The sequence below is a fragment of the Diabrotica virgifera genome, chromosome 10 (assembly GCF_917563875.1).
Source record: "Diabrotica virgifera virgifera chromosome 10, PGI_DIABVI_V3a".
Lineage (NCBI taxonomy): Eukaryota > Metazoa > Arthropoda > Insecta > Coleoptera > Chrysomelidae > Diabrotica > Diabrotica virgifera.
Genome location: NC_065452.1, coordinates 52,319,395 through 52,341,426, shown reverse-complemented (window position 1 = coordinate 52,341,426; position 22,032 = coordinate 52,319,395). Strand labels below are relative to the sequence as shown.

The window sequence follows — 22,032 nt, the reverse complement described above, 5'->3', positions numbered from 1 at the left end:
CTGTCAGTGTGCGCATGCGCCCAGTAAAAATGAAAATTTTAGCCTCGTGTCTAAAGCAGTATAAATTCAAAAATAATTAATTTTTTTCAATTAGAAAGATGAAATTGCATATTATAATGTAGTTCTTAATTCCAAAAAACTTTTCATAACAATTTTCAATATTGTGAAAAATAAAGCTACTTTACTCTTGAGTGAAATTCATATTTTTTGACATACCTCGTCTAATATTCATAAAATTTTATATCTGATGGTTGAATCTTAGGTTTTAGACCATATAATTTTTTTTCGTAAAATTAAAAACAAAAAAGTTTTCCATATGGTTCCAACTTACAGTTTTTAATACTGCAGTGGGAAAAATTAACTCAGCACTAACTAATAATAACTCAAGAGTTATAGTAATCAAATAGTTATAATTAAAAAGTTATACAGTGTGTCCACGGATGGGGTGCCCAAGAGGAAAAACTTTTATTTGCAATTTTAGCGAAAAATGTCATTCTTAACTTACTTACACAGCCTTAAATAATATTACTAGCACTTTTGTACAGAATAACAAACAATAAAACATTGTAAATAAAGTCTGAGAGTTAACTTTCAAAAATCCAGAAATAACATGGAATTTTTAAAAAATCACTAAAGGGGGAGGAGGCACGAGTTGCAATTGCAACGACAGCATGAGGGGGGACTGTAAATGACGTTTTACGACGGAAGGGGGAGGGTATTAAAAACTCCAAAATTTTTACGACGTAGTTTATGGATATTCCCAGAGAATGGTTCTTTTGTATGATAATAAAGATTTTCAAATACAATTCATTTTTTTCATTATTTTTTTCCTTTTGAAAAAGGTACCTCTAAATAAATCACCCTTTACTTTGTAAAACTAAATTCACTTACAGTCCCTGGCCATATTATTATGACCACCTATGAATTTTTATAAAAATCAACTTCCCCCTAAGTACATCTTTTTTAAATTATTTTTAAATTTAATTTTGTTACGTAATGTTAATGTTATACATTAACTACAATATATTTAATAATAAAAAGCAATAAAATATTTGAAAATATTACGCTTTTATATATTTTTTAATATTTCGTTGAATTCCTGACCTTAATCACATAGAAAATTAGTCCAGAGAAATAAGGTTTTTGTCGGAACACTTGAGCAGCCAGGTTGCAAATGAGTTTTTTGAGTACTGTATACTTAATACATTATAAATACAAAAATGCCCGTCACAGTTCGGACGAGAATTTTAGTTATTAACAAATAAGAGTCAAAAATGGCAGTTTCTTCGTTTAAATCGCTGCAGGTAAAAATAGGGTAATTAAAAATCTTACTTATAATATTTGTCTTTTAGTAGATGAGCCAAGGTTTAAAATGACAGTTTTTGAATTTGTTGCTGTGGAAATTGCAAAATAAGACTAAAATCTCGAAAATAAACAATGTGCTATAACCTTTGCGCAAATGACCTTAAAACTTTCACATTGCAAGAAAAGTTGGGTCAAACAGTCCATATATAACGCACAAAAAATTTTAAGACGATTCGTCAATTAGTTTAAATTTTGTTCAATTCGTTTATGCCAAAGAGGTTTTTTTCGCAATGTTGTTGTTCAGAACTAATAAGGATATAGACATTCTGCGGAAACCATATGAAAAAAGGATAGTTATATTTCAAAGTATTGAAAAAAATCATTAAAAAGTCATTTTTGCCACTCTGAAAACATTTTACTAAAGTAGAATCATTTTTGGCTTATAAACAAATTTGAATAGGTTTGTTAATAATGGCTGTAGAATAAGTCTACTTTGGGATTTCGAAAGCTGGTATTTTTACACGAATTTTCGAAAAAAACCTTTTCGCCTAGGTTAATTACGGTCAAAGTTAGCCACTTTTTATGATTTAATTCACAGTTACTTCTATATACATAAAATTCTCCTGTAACAGTGTTAGTTGCCATACTACTCCGAAACGGCTTGGACGATTTTTATGAAATTTTACACGTACATATATCCTACAGGACTGAGAATAGGTTTTAGGCAGGGTTGCCCCCCTGCCATTTTTTTTTAATTTTGCTTGGACAAAATTGTCTACCTTAATTTTATATGATGTAAAATTAAAAAAATACATACAACCCTTAATTTTCACTCTTCTATAACCAAACTCTATTTGTTAATAGCCATCTATATACACTTGAGAGCAAAATAATTGACTCACTTGCTGAATTGTACACGTTAGAATTCTCGAATTTACTAAACCTGTTGTCCGATTCGAGTGATTTTTTAGTATGTTACAGCCTTATTATTTAAGAAAATCGATGTAATATTATTGCTAGACAGGTAAAGGTCATTTTATACCGGGTGTAACAATCATAGGGTGTTTTTTTTTTTTTCTTAAATGTACCACTTTTTTATTATCCAACATAACCAAATAAGTCAAAAAAGAAAATGTTAATAAAGCCTAAGCCTACAATTTAATTTTAATTTTAATATTTTTTATATGCTAGAATACTCCACAGGGTGTTCCGAACTTTAAGAAAAAAACACAGTATGATTGTTACACCCGGTATAAAATTACCTTTACCTGTATGTATAGCAAAAACAATATTACATCGATTTTCTTAAATAATAAGGCTATAACATACTAAAAAAATCACTCAAATCGGACAACAGGTTTAGGAAATTCCACGTGTAAAATTATTCAGCAAGTGAGTCGATTATTTTGCTCTCAAGTGTATTTAGATTTATAAAATTCTCCTGTCACAGTGTTAGTTGCCATACTCCTCCGAGACCGCTTGACCGATTTTTATGAAATTATATATGTATATTCGGTAGGTCGTAGAATCGGTCGTAATCTATTTTTCATATCCCCGAGTGATAAGGGGGGTTCCCCCTAACATTTTGTAATGTAAGGTGGGGATATGTGTACATAACATACTCTATAAGACTACGAGTACATACAAATTAAAAAAATTATGATCAAAATCCATCAACAAGCTCCGGAGATATGAATCGCAGCAAATGTTTGAAGAATCAGTTTCATTTTTTGAGTGCACGGATTTTAATAATTACCCTCCACCGACCACGAATCGATTTCGTTAGGACGTCATTTTTAAAGCATTATTAACCACTCTGTTGAAGTTTAAAATTTAGTTAAAACTTTTATACATAAACTACACTCGGGTGCAAAAAAATCGATCCACTGAAAATTTGGTCATTTTTGATGTCTCGAATTTCCTAAACCTGTTGTCCGATTTAAGTGATTTTTTTACCATGTTATAGCCTTATTCATAAACAATTTCGCTGTAATAATATTGTTGCTAGACAGGTAAACTGTCATTGTATACCGGGTGTACGAATCAAACTGTATTTTTTGTCAAAGTTCGCATCACCCTGTGGACTATTGAAGCGTTTATAAAATACTGAAATTAAAAACCAACTATAGCCTCAGGTTTTCTTAACATTCTGTTTTTAGAATTATTCGCTTATGTTGGATAATAAAAAAGTTAGGTACTTTAACAACTAGCCATGTTCTTCATCAGTACAAGGTGTTTCTAAATAAGTGCGACAAACTTTAAGGGGTAATTTTCCACGAGAAAATAACGACAGTTTGCTTTATAATCATATGTCCGCAAACGCTTCGTTTCTGAGATACGGGGTGTTTTTTTTGCAAACTGACGATTTATTTATTGGTTTAAAACCAATTAAGATATGCAAATCAAATTTTGGTGGGTTTTAGGACGTAGTTATTGCACATTTTTTTACATACAATTAAGAAATTTATATTCAGCATTGGCGTGCATACGGGTAATATGATCGGTCATAATACCCCTTTGGCCGCTAACGGTGAATATTAAATTCTTAATTGTATGTCAAAAAATGTGTAATAACTACGTCTTAAAATCCACCAAATTTGATTTGCATATCTCAACTGGTTTTAAAGAAATTAATAAATCGTCAGTTTGTAAAAAAATTAATATCCCGTATCTCGGAAACGAAGCGTTTGCGGACGTATGATTATAAAGGTCATTATTTTCCCCTTAAAGTTTGCCGCACTTATTTCGAAACACCCTGTACTGATGACGGACATGGCCAGTTGTTAAAGTACGTAACTTTTTTATTATCCAACATAAGCGAATGAATCGAAAGACAAAATGTTAAGAAAACCTGAGGCTATCGTTGGGTTTTAATTTAAGTATTTTATAAACGCTAGAATAGTCCACAGGGTGATGCGTACTTTGAGAAAAAAAAACACAGTTTGATTCGTACACTCGGTATACAATGACAGTTTACCTGTCTAGCAACAATATTATTACAGCGATATTGTTAATGAATAAGGCTATAACATATTAAACAATCACTTAAATCGGACAACAGGTTTAGGAAATTCGAGACATCAAAAATGACCAAACTTTCAGTGGATCGATTTTTTTGCACCCTAGTGTATATACCTTAATCTTCAAAATGGCGCTAGTTAGGTTACTTAATTGTTATAAACAAAGTAGCCGTCAATTAAATAAAAAAGTGGCTAACTTTCACCGTAATTAACCTAAGCAAAAAGTTTTTTTTTGAAAATTCGTGTAAAAGTACCAGCTTTTTAAATCCCAATGTAGTTTTAGCCTGCAGTCAATATTAACAAAGTTATTCAAATTGTTTACAAGCCAAAAATGACTACTTTAGTAAAATGTTTCCGGAGTGATAAAAATTACGTTTTAATTATTTTTTTAAATACGTTGAAAATATGACTATTCTTCTTTTATGTGGTTTCCACAGAATTGCTATATCGTTATTATTTTCTGAACAATAACATTGTGAAAAAAAAAGCTCTTTGGTATAAACAAATTGAATAAAATTTAAACTAATTGACGAATCGTCTTAAAAATTTTTGTGCATTATATGGACTGTCTGACTCAACTTTTCATGCAATATGAAAGTCTTAAGGGCATTTTCGCAAAAGTTAAAACAAATTTTTTATTTTCGAATTTTAGTCTTATTTTGCAATTTCCAATGGAACAAATGATCGGACCAAAATTCAAAAACTGCCATTTTAAACCTTGGCTCATCTACTAAGAAAAAAATATGTACTATAAACAAGATATTTAATTACCCTATTTTTACCTGTAGCGATTTAAACGAAATAACTGCCATTTTTGACCCTTATTTGTTAATAACTAAAATTCTCGTTCAAACTGTGACGGACATTTTTGTATTTATAGTGTATTATAGTCCATTCATTTTACAGATTCTCAACTGTAAACAAACGCGCATGGAAGCTAAACAGGGTCGTCCTGAAGTGTATCTTAAAAACCAACACGCTACCTACAATTTGAATTTGCAGACTGACCAGTCTGGACCTGTAAAACGAGAATCCGCCTCGTTTAGGGCAATAAATTACATTTAACAGCCTCTTGACGAATGAGACGGCGAATAGTAACACGTGCGTTTGTTTATAGTTGGGAATTTGTTATTTGAATGTGATTTAGGTATACAGTAGAACCCCGATTATCCGTGCTCCTCGGGACCGGACGTTGGCACGGATAATTGAAAAGAACGGATAATCCGAACATGTATTTATTATTGTAATACATATGTACGTATATCCATACATATAGCCCTACCATAAAAAGACAACAGAAAAAATAAATCTTTCATTATGAGTCTCCCTCTCCGCGAATAGAGCTTCCGTCGAGTGATTTACAGTGACGCTGTTTTGATAAGAGGCCGTTCAAGTATTACGTAACACAGGTGGGGGGGGGAATCTTCAAAAATTGCGTTACGTAATAGTTAAACGCCCATTACAGTGCGTTACATAAGGGGGAGGAGGGGTCAAAAATCTTCAAAAATCGCGTTACGTAATACTTGAACGCTCCCTAAAACCTCAAAAATGCAATTTAATTAATAGAAAATCATAGCACGGATAATCCGCAGCCCGGATAATCCGCACACGGATAATCGAGGTTCTACTGTATAGTACCCGAAAAACCCATTTGCAACCTGGCTGTTCAAGCGTCCCGAACATGGTAATTTTTGCCTTATTTCCCTGACGTAAATATTTGGGAGCTTTTAAAACGAGAAATTTCCAGTGAAAAGGTCACAAACAAAATTGTTTTATTTGAAGAACTAATATATCGTTGGAACCACAATGACAAATTAAAGCAAAGTGAATTTAACTGCATTCAAAGTATGCCAAGACGATTACTAGCGGTAATCAAAGTTAAAGGGGACTCGACAAAATATTAAAAAATATATAAATATGGGATATTTTCACATGTGTTATTACAGAGAGGATCTTAATTATGAAATAAATTAATTTTCTCTAAAATGGACGACTGGAGAAAAATCCTGAAACAGGTCGATTTTTATTTTTAAATTACAAGTGTTTGGCATATATTTCATACTAGTGACGTCATAGTGACGAATAGGGGAAAAGTGTGTTCAATTGTCTATACAGTAATATAAACATTAATATCATTATTTATACAGGGTGGCCAAAATAATAATTTTTGAATTAAATTAATTGACGAAAAAAGAAGAATGTATGCAATACATTCTATCGCCGTCAGAAAATAGAAAAAAAAATGTTTATTTAGCAAATAAACAGTGTTTTTCGCTTAAATTAAATGTTCAAACTGCCAAGAGGTAGGTGGGAGGCTGTTTGTGATTTAAATTAAGCGAAAAGAAATGTTTATTTGTGAAATAAAGATTTTTTCTATTTACTGACAGCCGTACAATGTATTTTGAGTTAAATAAATTACATACACTCTTCTTTTTGCGTCAATTAATTTAATTCAAAACTTATTTTTTTGGTCACCCTGTATAAGTAATGATATCGTTTATATTACTGAATAGAGAATTGAACACCCTTTCAAATGAGGTGCCACACGACCCCTATTCCCATTTAAAAAATCATTGATTACGTCATCACGCTCATATGGATGACGTCACTAGTATGAAATATATGCTAAACAATTGCAATTTAAAAATAAAAATCGACCTGTTTCAGGATTTTTCTCCAAAGTCGTCCATTTTAGAGAAAATGAATTTATTCCATAATTTAGATCCTCTCTGTGTATATGTGATATTTATTAATAAACAGCGATAAAACATTTGAAAATATCACCTATCGATGGTGAAAGTTCCCAACTTCCGATGTCAATTTTTGGCTATTTTGTTTTGTTACCCTAAATTAAAGAAAATATGTATTTTCACTGTTTACAAGCTCCTATGTCATTATTATTTCATTAATTAGCTTATAGATGGCCATATCGCCGCCGCCTACGAAAAGTATAACTCCGAAAAATGTCGTTAAGAGTAGAACTTTCAATGAACGCCGCGAAAAATATTATTTTCGATTATATGATTGTGAACATTATAATCCCTAATAAAGTGTTAGCGAAAAAAATAATTTTTTGGAGGAGAATCAGCAAAAAACATCACTTCTGTTTGTGGGTCCACGAAAATTATAATTACTAAAAAGTTCTCAGAAGTAATTGTTTTCGTCGGCAGAAACAGAAACAGAAAGGGAAATAATTGTTTTCGTCGGCATCTATTAGGAACTAAATCTTTTCGTTATAAATATTTTGTGAGTTATAATCTTCGCAGACACGCATATAAAAAACAATTGTATCGCCAACACTTATCAAAGAGTTATTTTTTTCACTGGAAATGTATTATGAATAACATTAATCATAGGTACCAGCGATATATGAAACAATGACATAGGAGCTTGTAACAGTAAAAATACATATTTCTCTTTAATTTTAGGGTAACAAAACAAAATATCCAAAAATTGACATAGGAGGTTGGGAACTTTCACCATCGATATTTATGTTTTTTAAATATTTTGTTGAACCTCCTTTAACTTTGATTACTACTAGTACCGTCTTGGTATACTTTGAATGCAGTTATATTCACTTTGTTTCAATTTGTTACTGTGGTTCCAATGATACATTGGTTGCGTTCGGACGACCACAGCGGCTGACTGTCTGCTAAAATCAGCTGAGTGGTTGTATCTAGCGCTGATAGGGAAAGCTTAGTAAATCTCTCAGCGGCTGACTTCCAGCGGTGTTGTCTAAACGCTACCGCTAGCTCAGCTGTCCAGCCGCTGTGGTCGTCCGAACGCACCCATTATTCTTCAATCAAAACAAGTTTTTTGGTGACCTTTTCACTGGCAAATTTCTCGTTTTAAAGCTCTCAAATATTTTCTTTTTCTGTCTTTAACGTCAGGAATTTAACAAAATATATTAAAAATATATAAATATGTAATATTATGTAGTTTCAAATATTTTATTGATGTTTATTATTATTATTTTCTAGTTAATGTAGAACATTAACAGTACACAACAAAATTAAATTTAAAAATGATATTTAAACAAAATGTACATAGTGGAATAGTTGATTTTTATAAAAATTCATAGATGGTCATAATAATGTGGCCAGGGAGTGTATTTACGGTTATATTAATCTAAAATGGCATATTGTTGCCTGAAATGTAAAAACTGACTACCCTGTACACACCAGTGACAAAAATTAAAATTCTCTATTCAGCTCATACCATCAACCAGTTAGTAGCAATGTTAATAGCATGCAAAATGAAAAATAACCTTACCTCAATAGCCTCATTCGTTGAACTATTTGTGTTATTCCCTGTTTTGGTTGTCACTGTATCGGAGGGTCGTATTATCTGCTGAGACAGAATATTAATCACTGGCGGTTGCCGACGACCAGTGTTACTGGGGGTGTTTGCAGGACGAATTATTTGTTGTGACAAAATGTTGATAAGGGGAGACGATTTTGTTGTAGATGAAGACGTGTTGGTTGTTACTGTAGATTCATACTTCTGATCGCTAATCCTTGGCTGACCAATCCGCTGTATATGAGGAGTAATTTGCGTACTTGTTTGAGAGTTAGGAATTGATACACTTTGTGCTGATCGTCCGCCAGAAATTTGAACAACATTAATTATTTTGTTAACGTCTGAAGGCTGTACCATTTGATAATCGTTCAATCCTGGAATCTTTGATAACACTGATTTTACATATGACTTGTTCGCAAGTCCTTGTGTTTCCTCAATTGCATCAGACTTATTGTTAACCAGATCCTTAGACTTTGTTTGATTACCTTGGACAGGGCTTAAAGAACTACTGCTTGGAATGCATTCGGTATCTGTACTCAACTTTTCAGGATTTGAAGGAGATGTATTCTCTCTATCTGTATCTGTAGGTTTGAAGGATGTCGAAATATTTGCACTTTGTAGTGGAGTCGTATCTAAACTATTGATCTCTTCAGGTGTTAAAATCAGATGACAATAGTCTTTAATATCTGGACCAAATAACGAATCATATTTTTTAGAATAATTTGGTCTTTTGTGTTTAATATTCAAATTAATCTTAATCTCTCGTGGCTTATCATCAACAGGGAATATCCATTCATGTATATTTGGAATTTTTAGATATTTATCAATCTCTTGTTTCATTAATCTCACAAATTTATCTACACCTATGAATCTAAAAAGTTGTACTCTTACAATCGTAGTGTTGTAAACCAATTGTTGGATAATTTCTTGTGCACATCTCCACTGAAGTGATTTTCTGGTACAATTGGCAGAAGTCGGTTTCCAACCAGGTTTCTCAAACAATATTTTTTGTGCTACTATTTCGTTGATATAGTCCGCCATTATCTGCCGAGTCCGCTCTTTAGTAACTTTTTCAACAAATAACTTTGTTTTAAAAGAGGATACTCGACTCATTATTATATACATACTTTCCATTACACATTCTGAAAGCTCTCGATCTATAGATGGTACTGCCATTTTCTGTTCAACTTTCACATCCACCATTGGTTCCGGAGAATTTTCTAGATTTTCTTTACAAGTCTCCTGAGTTATTAGGTTGGTTTTGGCATTTGGTATCTTGTCTGAAGTGGGTTGGGCGAAAGAATCTTGTGCTCTCGGCGAGTTCCATGAGTTTTTGGGCAATAAAACGTTCGTCGGGTTTTTGTTCTTCGTTTGTTCTGAACACCATAATTGGTCCGTACAGTTGTTCTGTAGACACTGCTTTCTCCGTCCCCGTTGATAAGAATCGTTGATATCCGAAGATTGAACTGTTGTTGTTGGCATTTGTGGGAGTGTGTCCATGGCCTGTGAATAGTGATTCTGGGAAGGGTTTGTATTCGAGATGGGGGATCGTTCTTGTTGTATATTCGCTGAGTCTTCCCTCTGGGGATCCACATTCTGGAGTGGTGTTGAAGGCTCCTGATTCGTACAAGTTAATTGTTCTTTCTGCACTGTCATCGAAGAATTTATTTTCTGAATTGGATTGTTGACCGCTGTTCGTCGTTTCGCTACCGGTATTGTCGCTATCTTTGGAGAAACACGGGAATGTATTGATGATATCTCGCTTTTCTTTCGTTTTGACTGTGAGCTTTCCATTATTGACTGATTTTTTTCCGCTACCTCGCATTGTTTCTCTGGAGTGGGAATATGTCCTGAAGTTTTTGTTTCCTTTTTTTTCAAGACAATCGGAGTACCACATTTCTCGTTTCTCTTTCTGTTTAACTGTGAACTTTGCTCTTGTGAAAAATTTTGTTGCTGAATCTTTATACACAGTTCTTTGTCCACAAGTGGCATCTGATGTGGAGGTTTCCTCTGCGCGTTGCTCACTGTTTGTGAATGAGTAGACTGTTTTAGATTCATATTGTCTAAATCTGTTTTCACTTGGGCTGGATGATTCGGAACCGATTGGAATGTTTTGATCGAATTGTTTACTATGTGTTTCTTCATAGATTGCTCTTGGATTTGAAAAATATTTTCTTGCTGAATATGTACACGCAGTATCCTCTCGAAATCGTTTGCTCGTTTGCTCGGCAAATTGTCTTGTTTGCTCTCTATTTGTAAATGAGTGGACTGTTTTAGATTCAATGTATTGTCTATTTCTACCGTCAGCTGGGGTACATTGTAATTCGGAACCGATTCGAGTGTTTTGATCGAATTGGTTTCCGTAGATTGATTTACTTGGAATTCCCTGACCTCCGTTTGCCCACCAAGTTTGAACAACGTGGTCATCGCGTTTTTTGGCTGATAACTTTTTTCAACTGATCCTTCTACTTCCGGCAAAACAGCTGGTTCATCTTTGTCAGTTTTTTTCAATGGCTCTTTATCTCGTGTTTTTTTACAGTTAACTCTAAAGTTTCTAAGTTGTTGAAGGGTGACAGGATCAGATTTGGCATAGTTTTTAAAATAATTATTTTCGGGGCCACTGCTACCGACACTTAATGGATGAGAAACTTGTGATGTTGATGCTTCACCATCACTTTCAGTGTCACTTTCACGGTAAATATTTTGTTCTAAATACTGCTCACATCGATCCTCTATTTCTTGTTCTAATAAACCAGGTTCACGTTTAATATCTTTTCGAAACAAGGAATAATCAATGTCGAGATATTTCAGTTCTGTGACAAAATTCTTTGTTGCTTCTGGATCGTGCAAGTACATGATACAAAGGCGGTGTAGCTCCTGCCACGGAAGTTTCCAGCTCATTAGCTGATACCTAGGGTGAGATAAACATACAACCAAATCCACGATTAAATCTTCGGATATTCCCAAGATCGAGTTTTGTAAAGCTTCATCTAAACTTATATTTAATCGTACTGTAGGTTCTGTTAGTTCTTGCTTAGCGCACGCCCACTCACCACATTTTGAACATTTATAGAGAAGTTCATCACATGGTAAAATTGGAGGATGTAACCTACATTTCCAATCATGTTCTATGTTATACACTGTGTATCCGCTTTTTCTCGCTAGCTCTTCAATATGGGTCAAACGTTCCTTTGTTGGTTCCAAACTGAAGGCAGTGAGAACACATTCTCGCTCCACTTGGGTATATACTGTAAGGAAAGTACCTAATTTACAGTAACCTTTGGCTAGACGAGAACTTGCTGCTGAAGTCATTTCCTCATTTTTTTCTGTTTTGTATTTTTCTAATTCGTTCATGTCGGTCGTCAGTGCTCTTATATACATTTGTATTATACAAGGATTCAATTTTTTCGCAGGCACTTCTTTCAATTTAACCTGAAACTGTAACAAAATATTATTATCATTTCAGTCAACATGGTTGAGTATTTTATAAAAAGTACTTAATTTTCTAAAGGCACAGAAAAGAAAGTACATGGACGATAAAGTAAAACGTATTGTGTGTAAGACAACTACAAGAAAAATGATATAAATTTCTACAAAGGTTTACAAAAATTTACAATGTAAAATAAATGGGTACCAGAGAAGAACCATGAGAGTAAAAGATAAATAAGAAAACCTGGTGGTGGACAAAGACCAAATATGTGCAAGATGGAAAGAATATTTCGAGAAGGTGCTAAATGACGGAGTGACTACTGAAGAAAATCATACTGGTCTTGAACCCCAAATAGGAGGAGAGGAAGAAAGAAAGATACTTAACAGAATATTTGGCACAAAAGTAGATAAAGAAAATGGAAAAGATTAACGAACGAAGAAGTGTATCAACTGTATGCTAGCCCAGCCATATCAAAAATAGTCAGAAAACGCAGACTAAAATATCTCGGTCATCTAGAATGAATGAAGGAGGGCAGGCAAGTCAAGAATATTGGTTGGAGAGCACCTGAGGGAAAAAAAGAGGAAGAAAAAGAAGGAAATGGAGAGATGCAGTAATGGAAGACTCAGTGACTTGGGAACTAGAGATTGGAAGCTGACAGCTAAGAACAGAAAACGATGGAAATTATCCATCCAGCCATGGGCCTAAAAGGCCTGTTAACGCTATACATAGCGCACCTTCAGTAATATAAGGGCTCAACTCAAAATTTTTATTAACTGTGATTTTAAATAATAAGGACATAAAATGAAATTCTCTACCGGTTAGCACTGACAGAGAGAAAAAGGACATTAATGGTTCGGTAACTATATTTGTGCCTCTCTCTCAGTCTCAATCCCACCTTCCCACCTCTTGCTTTTACTACTGCAAGGTAACAATCAGTAACGTGTCTTTCTATGACGAAATTACTGGGGAGATTGTGTTTTAATAAATTTTGTATTATATAGAACAATTTTTAGTTGAGCCGTTATATCATGCAAAATGTAATAAATAATTGGGCCTTATTCATAATACATCGCTATATTGCGTAAACAGTGAAGGTATATTAATAATGTAAGGGATCAAACTTTATCAGTTCCTTATTTCTGTTATGTTTTTTGTACTATATGGGACTAACTTTAAAGTATTTTTTCCATTACTTGTAATTAATGGAATTTAAATGTATTATTACTTTTTGTTATTGCCATTTTATTGTACACTTATCAAATAAAAAATATTCCAAATTGCACATTTATATCTTAAATAATAAACATATTTGAAAAAATTGCTGCAATGTAGGAAACCAAAATCATTAAACGCGATTTCCCAAAAATCGACTTTTTTGAATTGTGCTTCTATATTATATTACTGAGGGTGCGATAGATACTTAATTTTATGAGAAAAAGCTACCAATATTATTATTTGACATTTTAGTATAGGAATTAAAAGATATGAAAAAATTACATACATGAAGTTAATACACTGTTTTTTAACCTTTAATAATGGTAAAGGTTAAAAATTTGTAGGAAGCTGTATTTTTAATGCTATTTTAGCATTAAATAGCTTACATTTACGATAATGAAGAATCTACCACAAAATTAACGAAATATTAATAGAGACCACTAATGACCACAGGTATATAGAGAGAGAGACATACTTTATTGATACAATGTACCAAAAGGCCATCGACCGAAGTCTTTCAGCCATATCACAGGTATATATTTTGTTCTATTATGTGAGTGAATTTGAAGGTCCAAATAGTATGAATGAATTGAAAAGCAAAGTACTAAAGCATTTAATTTTTGCTAAACGCTCTCAGCTTAGAAACCTATCTTCAGAGCTATGGTCAAAATTTAAAAATACCACTATGAAAGAGTCAGAGCTATGGTCAAAATTTAAAAATACCACTATGAAAGAGGATCCCAGTGTTCATAAAGTGGAACATTTTTTTTCTTAATTTAAAATGTTTTGAAAGTTTTCAAAAAACATCAAAAAGGCAGCACAATGTTCTCTACTGGAACGTTGAAAATCCATCAAGGGAGAGTAAATATTTGTACTGGTATTCTTGGGAATATTATTATTGGACCTTTATTAATTATAGAACTGGTGAGCTCTACTTAAATGTGCTTGAAGAAACAATACTATGAAGAGGAAGAACAGTGCGGTTTCCTAGCTGGCCGATCCTGTACAGATAATGTGTTTTGTTTAAAACAAATAATTGAAAAGAAAATAGAAAGAAATCAACCAATACATCTAATGTTTGTAGATTTACAAAAGGCCTACGATAATGTCCCGATAAGTAAACTATGGGAAGTATTTCAAAACACCAATATCAATCACACACTTATAACAGCTGTTCAAAATACTTACAAGAATATGACATCTGCCATAAAGATGGGAAAGAAGCTGTCAGAACCATTCGAGGTGAACAAAGGTTTACGCCAGGGTTGTTGCATTTCCCCAACACTATTTAAAATATATGTAGCAAAATCACCGATGGAATGGAAAAGGAAATGCAACGGAATGGGTATACAAATTGATGAAGATACTTGCTTATATACCCTTCAGTTCGCAGACGACAAAGTAATTTGTGCAAATGATAAGGAACACTTGGAATATATGGCGCGCAAATTAAAGGAGGAGTATGAAAAATAGGGTCTACACTTGAATATGTACAAAACACAATATTTATGTATTGGTGAAGAAGCAACCGATTTGATTATGAAGAATAATGAAACAATAAAAACATGCGGAAGTTATAATTACTTAGTAGGAGTACTGTTCAACAAAGAAGTAACAAATGATGACATTACAAACAGAATAAATAAAGCCAGAAGAATAATAAAATCATTAAATGGAATATTGAGGAGTAAAGACATAGGAAAACTACGAAAAGTAACAATTTATAATACGTTGATAAAAAGCACATTGATGTACGGTAAAGGAGAAAACTAGAGGCTACAGAGATGGACGCTCAAAGATGATCAAAGTTGAAGAGGATCCGAAATGAAATAATAAGAGAGAGCATGGGTGTAACAATAGTTATTTATGTAATGAATGACTTTAGTGACGGTTGGCGATAAAAACAATTACTAACTGTATAGATGAAAAACAATTAACCTGGTACGGGCACGTTCAAAGGATGAGCGAGGAAAGACTCCCTAAAAAGACAATGAGATGGGTACCAAGAGAAAAACGAAAAAGAGGAAGACCGAAAAAATCTTGGATTGGTAGTATGAGCGAAAGAGGATTATCCGACGAGGACTGGAACAACCGAGGGAACTGGCTCTTAGGCATCGGACAACGCCGCAGGACGTTATTAACCGACAATATATATATATATATATATATATATATATATATATATATATATATATATATATATATATATATATATATATATAGTAAAGTTTTGAATATTGGGGAAATCTGCAAACCAAAAACTCAATGCGTATCAATTGTACGGCCTAACGTTTTCGTGAATGATTATTCACTTCTTCAGGGCTGAAATAAAGAAAATGTTAATTAGCCATATATATTCCATGCAAAATGTTAGTTTTCATTACCAATACGTAGAATTGTAGAGTTACGTTGTTAAGTAATAAAAAAGACGATATGTATAAAAACATATCTCTTTTTGTTTGAAGTAAAAAAGAAAACACAACACTTCACCTTGGAAAACTATGGCTATATGGTTACAATCAATGAATTATTTACTCAAGGAACCAATTACACTAGCATATAACTACATTTTATGTTGGAAGTAACTTTACATGTAGATGAGAACAATGAATGTTTAAATATGTCCTTCTTTTTTTGAACTTTCCCGTTCGGTGTTAACTATATTGAGCGCATGCTCATGAATAGACATGTAGGTTCATTTGACCTACGCATAGAAGTACCAAACACCTAATCGGTACGGACAAAAGGTATTATTAAACAAATATATTAAGGTTTATTTATCTAAATATTACAAGAGGATGTACCGCAACATAAGTGTCATGTTACATAATTACATATTCTATTTATTTAAAGGTTTTTTTAAAAATTTTTTAAATTATTGTTGATTATTGGCAAACAAAAATTATTTTTTATTCTAAGAACTATTAATATTGACAATTACGTATTATCAGTCAAGTTGGAGTCATGCAAATTCGATCTATGGCTGGTATCTGATCTGAGTAAAAGATGATAAATATCACTCAGATTTTTGAAGTCACCTTTAACATTAATAGAGGAATCATTAAGGAAGATATAGGACATTTCAATAAATTCCCTTTTAAATTTATTGTTCTCTTGATGAAGAACGATGGTGTTTTCAGAGTCCATGGAATGACCTGTGGTATGGACGTGTTTAGCCAATGCACAACGGTCGGGCTGAAGACGTGAATCACTTTTGTGTAAAGTGATCCTAAATTTAAGAAGTTGAGAAGTTTGACCAATGTACGATTTGTTACAAGAAGAACAGGGAACTTTGTAGACAATATTACTAAGCTTACCTATTTCTGTTTTATCCTTAACTTTTGAAAAAAGGTTGTTAATTGTTAAAGCTGATCTGAAAGCCACATTGATTTTAAAATGATTATCATTGTTGTTATTGTTACTTTCTAAATTATTAAATATATTCTTATCCAACCACACTAATAAATAAGATCTTGTTTAACACAGTCCATAATGAAGACTTAACACCTTCCCCCGCGACTAACAATGTTGACCTTGATGGCTTAGGCAATGACAGGGTCTCTAATACTCCAACTTTAAATAGATATTTTTCAATACCTTATATCAAAGATATTACTCCGGGGTTGACTAGGATATTTAATAATTTAGAAAGTAACAATAACAACAATGATAATCATTTTAAAATCAATGTGGCTTTCAGATCAGCTTTAACAATTAACAACCTTTTTTCAAAAGTTAAGGATAAAACAGAAATAGGTAAGCTTAGTAATATTGTCTACAAAGTTCCCTGTTCTTCTTGTAACAAATCGTACATTGGTCAAACTTCTCAACTTCTTAAATTTAGGATCACTTTACACAAAAGTGATTCACGTCTTCAGCCCGACCGTTGTGCATTGGCTAAACACGTCCATACCACAGGTCATTCCATGGACTTTGAAAAGACCATCGTTCTTCATCAAGAGAACAATAAATTTAAAAGGGAATTTATTGAAATGTCCTATATCTTCCTTAATGATTCCTCTATTAATGTTAAAGGTGACTTCAAAAATCTGAGTGATATTTATCATCTTTTACTCAGATCAGATACCAGCCATAGATCGAATTTGCATGACTCCAACTTGACTGATAATACGTAATTGTCAATATTAATAGTTCTTAGAATAAAAAATAATTTTTGTTTGCCAATAATCAACAATAATTTAAAAAATTTTAAAAAAACCTTTAAATAAATAGAATATGTAATTATGTAACATGACACTTATGTTGCGGTACATCCTCTTGTAATATTTAGATAAATAAACCTTAATATATTTGTTTAATAATACCTTTTGTCCGTACCGATTAGGTGTTTGGTACTTCTATGCGTAGGTCAAATGAACCTACATGTCTATTCATGAGCATGCGCTCAATATAGTTAACACCGAACGGGAAAGTTCAAAAAAAGAAGGACATATTTAAACATTCATTGTTCTCATCTACATGTAAAGTTACTTCCAACATAAAATGTAGTTATATGCTAGTGTAATTGATTCCTTGAGTAAATAATTCATTGATTGTAACCATATAGCCATAGTTTTCCAAGGTGAAGTGTTGTGTTTTCTTTTTTACTTCAAACAAAAAGAGATATGTTTTTATACATATCGTCTTTTTTATTACTTAACAACGTAATTCTACAATTCTACGTATTGGTAATGAAAACTAACATTTTGCATGGAATATATATGGCTAATTAACATTTTCTTTATTTCAGCCCTGAAGAAGTGAATAATCATTCACGAAAACGTTAGGCCGTACAATTGATACGCATTGAGTTTTGGTTTGCAGATTTCCCCAATATTCAAAACTTTAGTATATTATATATATATATATATATATATATATATATATATATATATATATATATATATATATATATATATATATACACCCCGGTATGTTTAAGTCCTCCTTTCGGAAACCAGCTATAAGTCGTCTCCCAGAAGGAGTGAGTATATCAACTTTTTGATTTGAGTATATTGTTTAAAAGATCTCTATGATATGCAGTGTGAAAAAATTTAAATCATTTTTTTTTGTCATTTGCAATGTTTGAAACTTCCTCGTGTATAATTACATTATCCATTTCTAACAGGTTTCGGTCTTCCTGAGTATATTTTTGTTACAAAATGCATATAATAGGTTAACCAACCTGTGTTGCCAGATTTAGACATTTGTCTCGCCGCCGTGGCAAAATTTTAAAGGAACCGTGAAGTCACGAAATCTACTGTTTGTTCATAAGGTTCATATGATGAGTTTCTTGTTTTATTTTTAAGGCTATACCTTTGCTTTGTTTTGTGGTTTTTAACATTTAAATGAAATGACAGATTCTATAACAAAATCAGGTTTTTATTCATAACTCCTAAGATCTGTTTATTATTGCGGCAGGTATGTATTTGTCATAGGTTACTCTTTATTTGTGTTATTATTATTTATTTGTCAGTGTCTGTATGTTCGGTCACATTCAGTGCTGTGAAATCAGTCTACAACACGTGATTTCATGATATAACGGTTCTTTTTAAATTTTGCTACGGCGAGACAAAATAATACAGATGTAGATTAGTGTTGGTTTTTAAAGAAACGCAATAGTTGTTGAACGTTTTTAAGAAAAGTTTAGATTGAAAACATTAAATTAAAAACATTAGATGATAATATAGATGAACTTTTGGAACAGGAAGAATTTCAAGAATTCTCGGACCACGAAACTAACAAAGAGGAATCTGATTAATGAAAGTAACATAAAATCCGAAAAAAAGAGAAGAGTGCTCACTCCTTAGACAGAAGACCAAAAAGTAGTCGTATGTTATTATTTTAAAGCTCAAATTAAAGAAAAAAAGCACCAAAAAAACAAGAGTGTATAGAACTTTTTTCGAAATATCCAGTAGTTTTTCACAATAAGAACTGACTAAAAATTAGGCTTTGTCCAAAATAAGTACATGAAAACAAGTAAATAGTTACTGTGTGCTTGTTATTGCCTTATTGTATTGGTAGATTCCGTTATTTTTTTAGGTGGAATAAATAAATTAATTTTGGTTTTGCTTTTCTTTTTGGTCACCACTCTTCCTTATAATAGCAAAGTTACACCGAACAGATTAAGTTAATATATGGAACATGTTGAAATTTTGTTCTGAAAGAAACAAACACTCCCACGTTTATTTAGTATTATTTTTTTAGACATTCTTAAGTACAAATTACAAATAAAATAAACCCTTCATTTTTTACTTATTTTGAATCAACTCTGTAATTAAACGTTAAATTCAGTAATTTTGTATAATGTTTGTTATAGCTATATAGTTCAGAGAAATAAGGAAAAAATATCCTGCTGGTGACATGACCCCCTACAGGCCGAAAAAAAAATATTTTGAATAGTATGGATATCTATAATAATAACCTAAATATTTTCTGCGGCGGATTTTGATGATATACATAACTATCTATAGTAAATTTTCGCTTTTCACTATTACCAAAAAGTGAAGCATTTTCAACGAATTTGAGAGTAGGAAACTCATAAACCTTATAAAAAAACTTTAACATGACGTTCGCTGAATATATCCATCCTTATGTGTTGCTTAGAAAATTGCAAAATAAGTCATAAATTTTGATTTTTTATAAATTTTCATAACTTATTTAAAAATTAAGTTAGAACCTTCTTATTACAAGGAGTACTGAGACTTCTGGTCCTTAAATTCTACTCTGAATTTCAAAGCAATTGGTTAAATAGTTTAAAAGTTATTTAATTTTTTTATCCCTAATTAAGCTTTTTTGCAACAATATAAGTCAGAAAATGATGAAGTTACAGTAATACTTCGGATAGTCTATCAAAGAAAAATATTTATACTAGTAAATAAAAAAAACTCCAAAAATAATTTTACATATTTCAAAATTATTTTGCAAGAACATGTCGATTTTTTGCTTATATTATACAAATTAGAATAACTTTTTAACCATTACCCGTAGAAAAATAATTTTTTCATTTTTTGTTAATTCATAGTTGCTTTGTTTATAACAATTAAGTAATAAAATTAGTCATTTGTAAAGTACATACTTCAAAGTTTTAAATGTACCAATAATATAAAAAAGGTTTCCTTTCAAGGAAATCATCGACAAAGCTTCAAAATGTGGCCCTTAAAATCGCTCGGCCTTGAAACTTGGGAGATCGATGAGAACGGGGAAGGAGCTGTCAGCTGTATCTCTTGTTCTCGTTTATGGATTTCGACGATTCTTTTTTAATTTGTATGTACTTTTTGCGTAAATTACGAATATGCATTATTTAAATAAATTAATTGTTTTATACACCATCAAATTTCTTAAAACAATTTTTTCAATCTTATTTAATAATATTTGAAGTAATTTTAATCACAAAATATAAATATTTATGAATAATATAATAATACATAGTTCTTGATTAAACTTAGTAAATAATTTGTTTTTAATAGATTGTATGAAAAAAGCAAATTATCCCATTTAATTGTTTCTAAAAAGAGTGTTGGTCTATGAAAATCAAAAAATCTCAAATGAACTAAGTTTTAATTTTTTGCTAAAAACATGCTATTAGATGAATGAAAAACTGAAGTTACAGAACCACCAAACAAAAGATAAACGTAAATAATTGGGGTTGGAAATTCAGCTAAGGACAGTTAGTACCGATCCGATCAACGAATCTTCTTTATACCAGATTTTTTTATTAAAATAAACTACCTGCTCTTGAAATACTGGTTGCACCAGTGCCTGTTAGTACAGAGATATAAATATGTTATTGACTTCAATAACCAAAACCTCTACCTTTCTCTATTATATAGTTTGATGTCTCGTTTTTAATCTGTATGTACTCTTTTGCGTCGTTACGAATACGTTTTTTGTTAATAAAGTGATTCTTTAATTAACTATGTAAATTGTGTAAACAATTTTCTTTTACGGTATTTTTAGGATGACTTTGTTGGCAATCATGGGAGTGGATCATATACACTTGAATTTACAATCACTTATAATAAATAACTGATAATCGATATGTTTTTCATAAAAATACTAGTAATCCTAAATAAACCTCATTTGTTGTTGATTTATTTTCTTTTAATAGTCTTGTTGTCATACCAAAATGTATGAAATGCCTTAATTTTGTTGTTTTGTACAGTCTTAAAATTACAACTTTCAATGTTGTAAGATACAGTTACAATATTCTAGAAAATTTGGAAACACTATTTATTTCAAAATCTTTAAAAGTTATGTTTTTTTGAATTTATTTTCTGCATTTTGAAATACTACAATAATAATGGTACACACACACATACATACAAAATAGGTTTTAACGAGTAATAAAATAAATATAGATCAAGTCGTAATTAAGTGATTTTTGTGAATTATGTGAATAATATTTAATAAAAATAATTATATAACACATTATATTTTCTTATACAATATTATTCTCTAATAAATTTACAAAACATTTTTGTTTAATTTATTAATATTTTGTATTTTGACAACGACATCTGATTTGGACGTCGAAACGTTAATAAAATCATTTGTTTAGTTAAATTGTGGCTTATTTCCCCATTTAGAATAGTTAAATTTACAAAAATTTAAACAATAGAAAAAAACAATACGTTGAAAAATGTTCTGCAAATAACTTTGTTCTTTTTGTCCTCTCTCTAATTTGACCTCTAATTTTGTTACATTTCATTTTTCATTTATCTAGTAGCATGTTCATCAAGAATTAAAACCTAATTTATTTGA

At 31.6% G+C, this 22,032-nt stretch overlaps 1 protein-coding gene across 1 annotated transcript in view; it reads right to left on the bottom strand.

Moving 5' to 3' along the window:
• The window catches only part of LOC114334981 (uncharacterized), a 144,072-nt gene that overhangs the window by 84,485 nt on the left and 37,555 nt on the right, over nucleotides 1–22,032 (bottom strand). Inside the window, exon 6 of the mRNA XM_028285116.2 lies at nucleotides 8,598–12,062. Coding sequence (XP_028140917.2) covers nucleotides 8,598–12,062 — 3,465 coding nt within the window. The remainder of the gene's footprint in view (nucleotides 1–8,597; nucleotides 12,063–22,032) is intronic.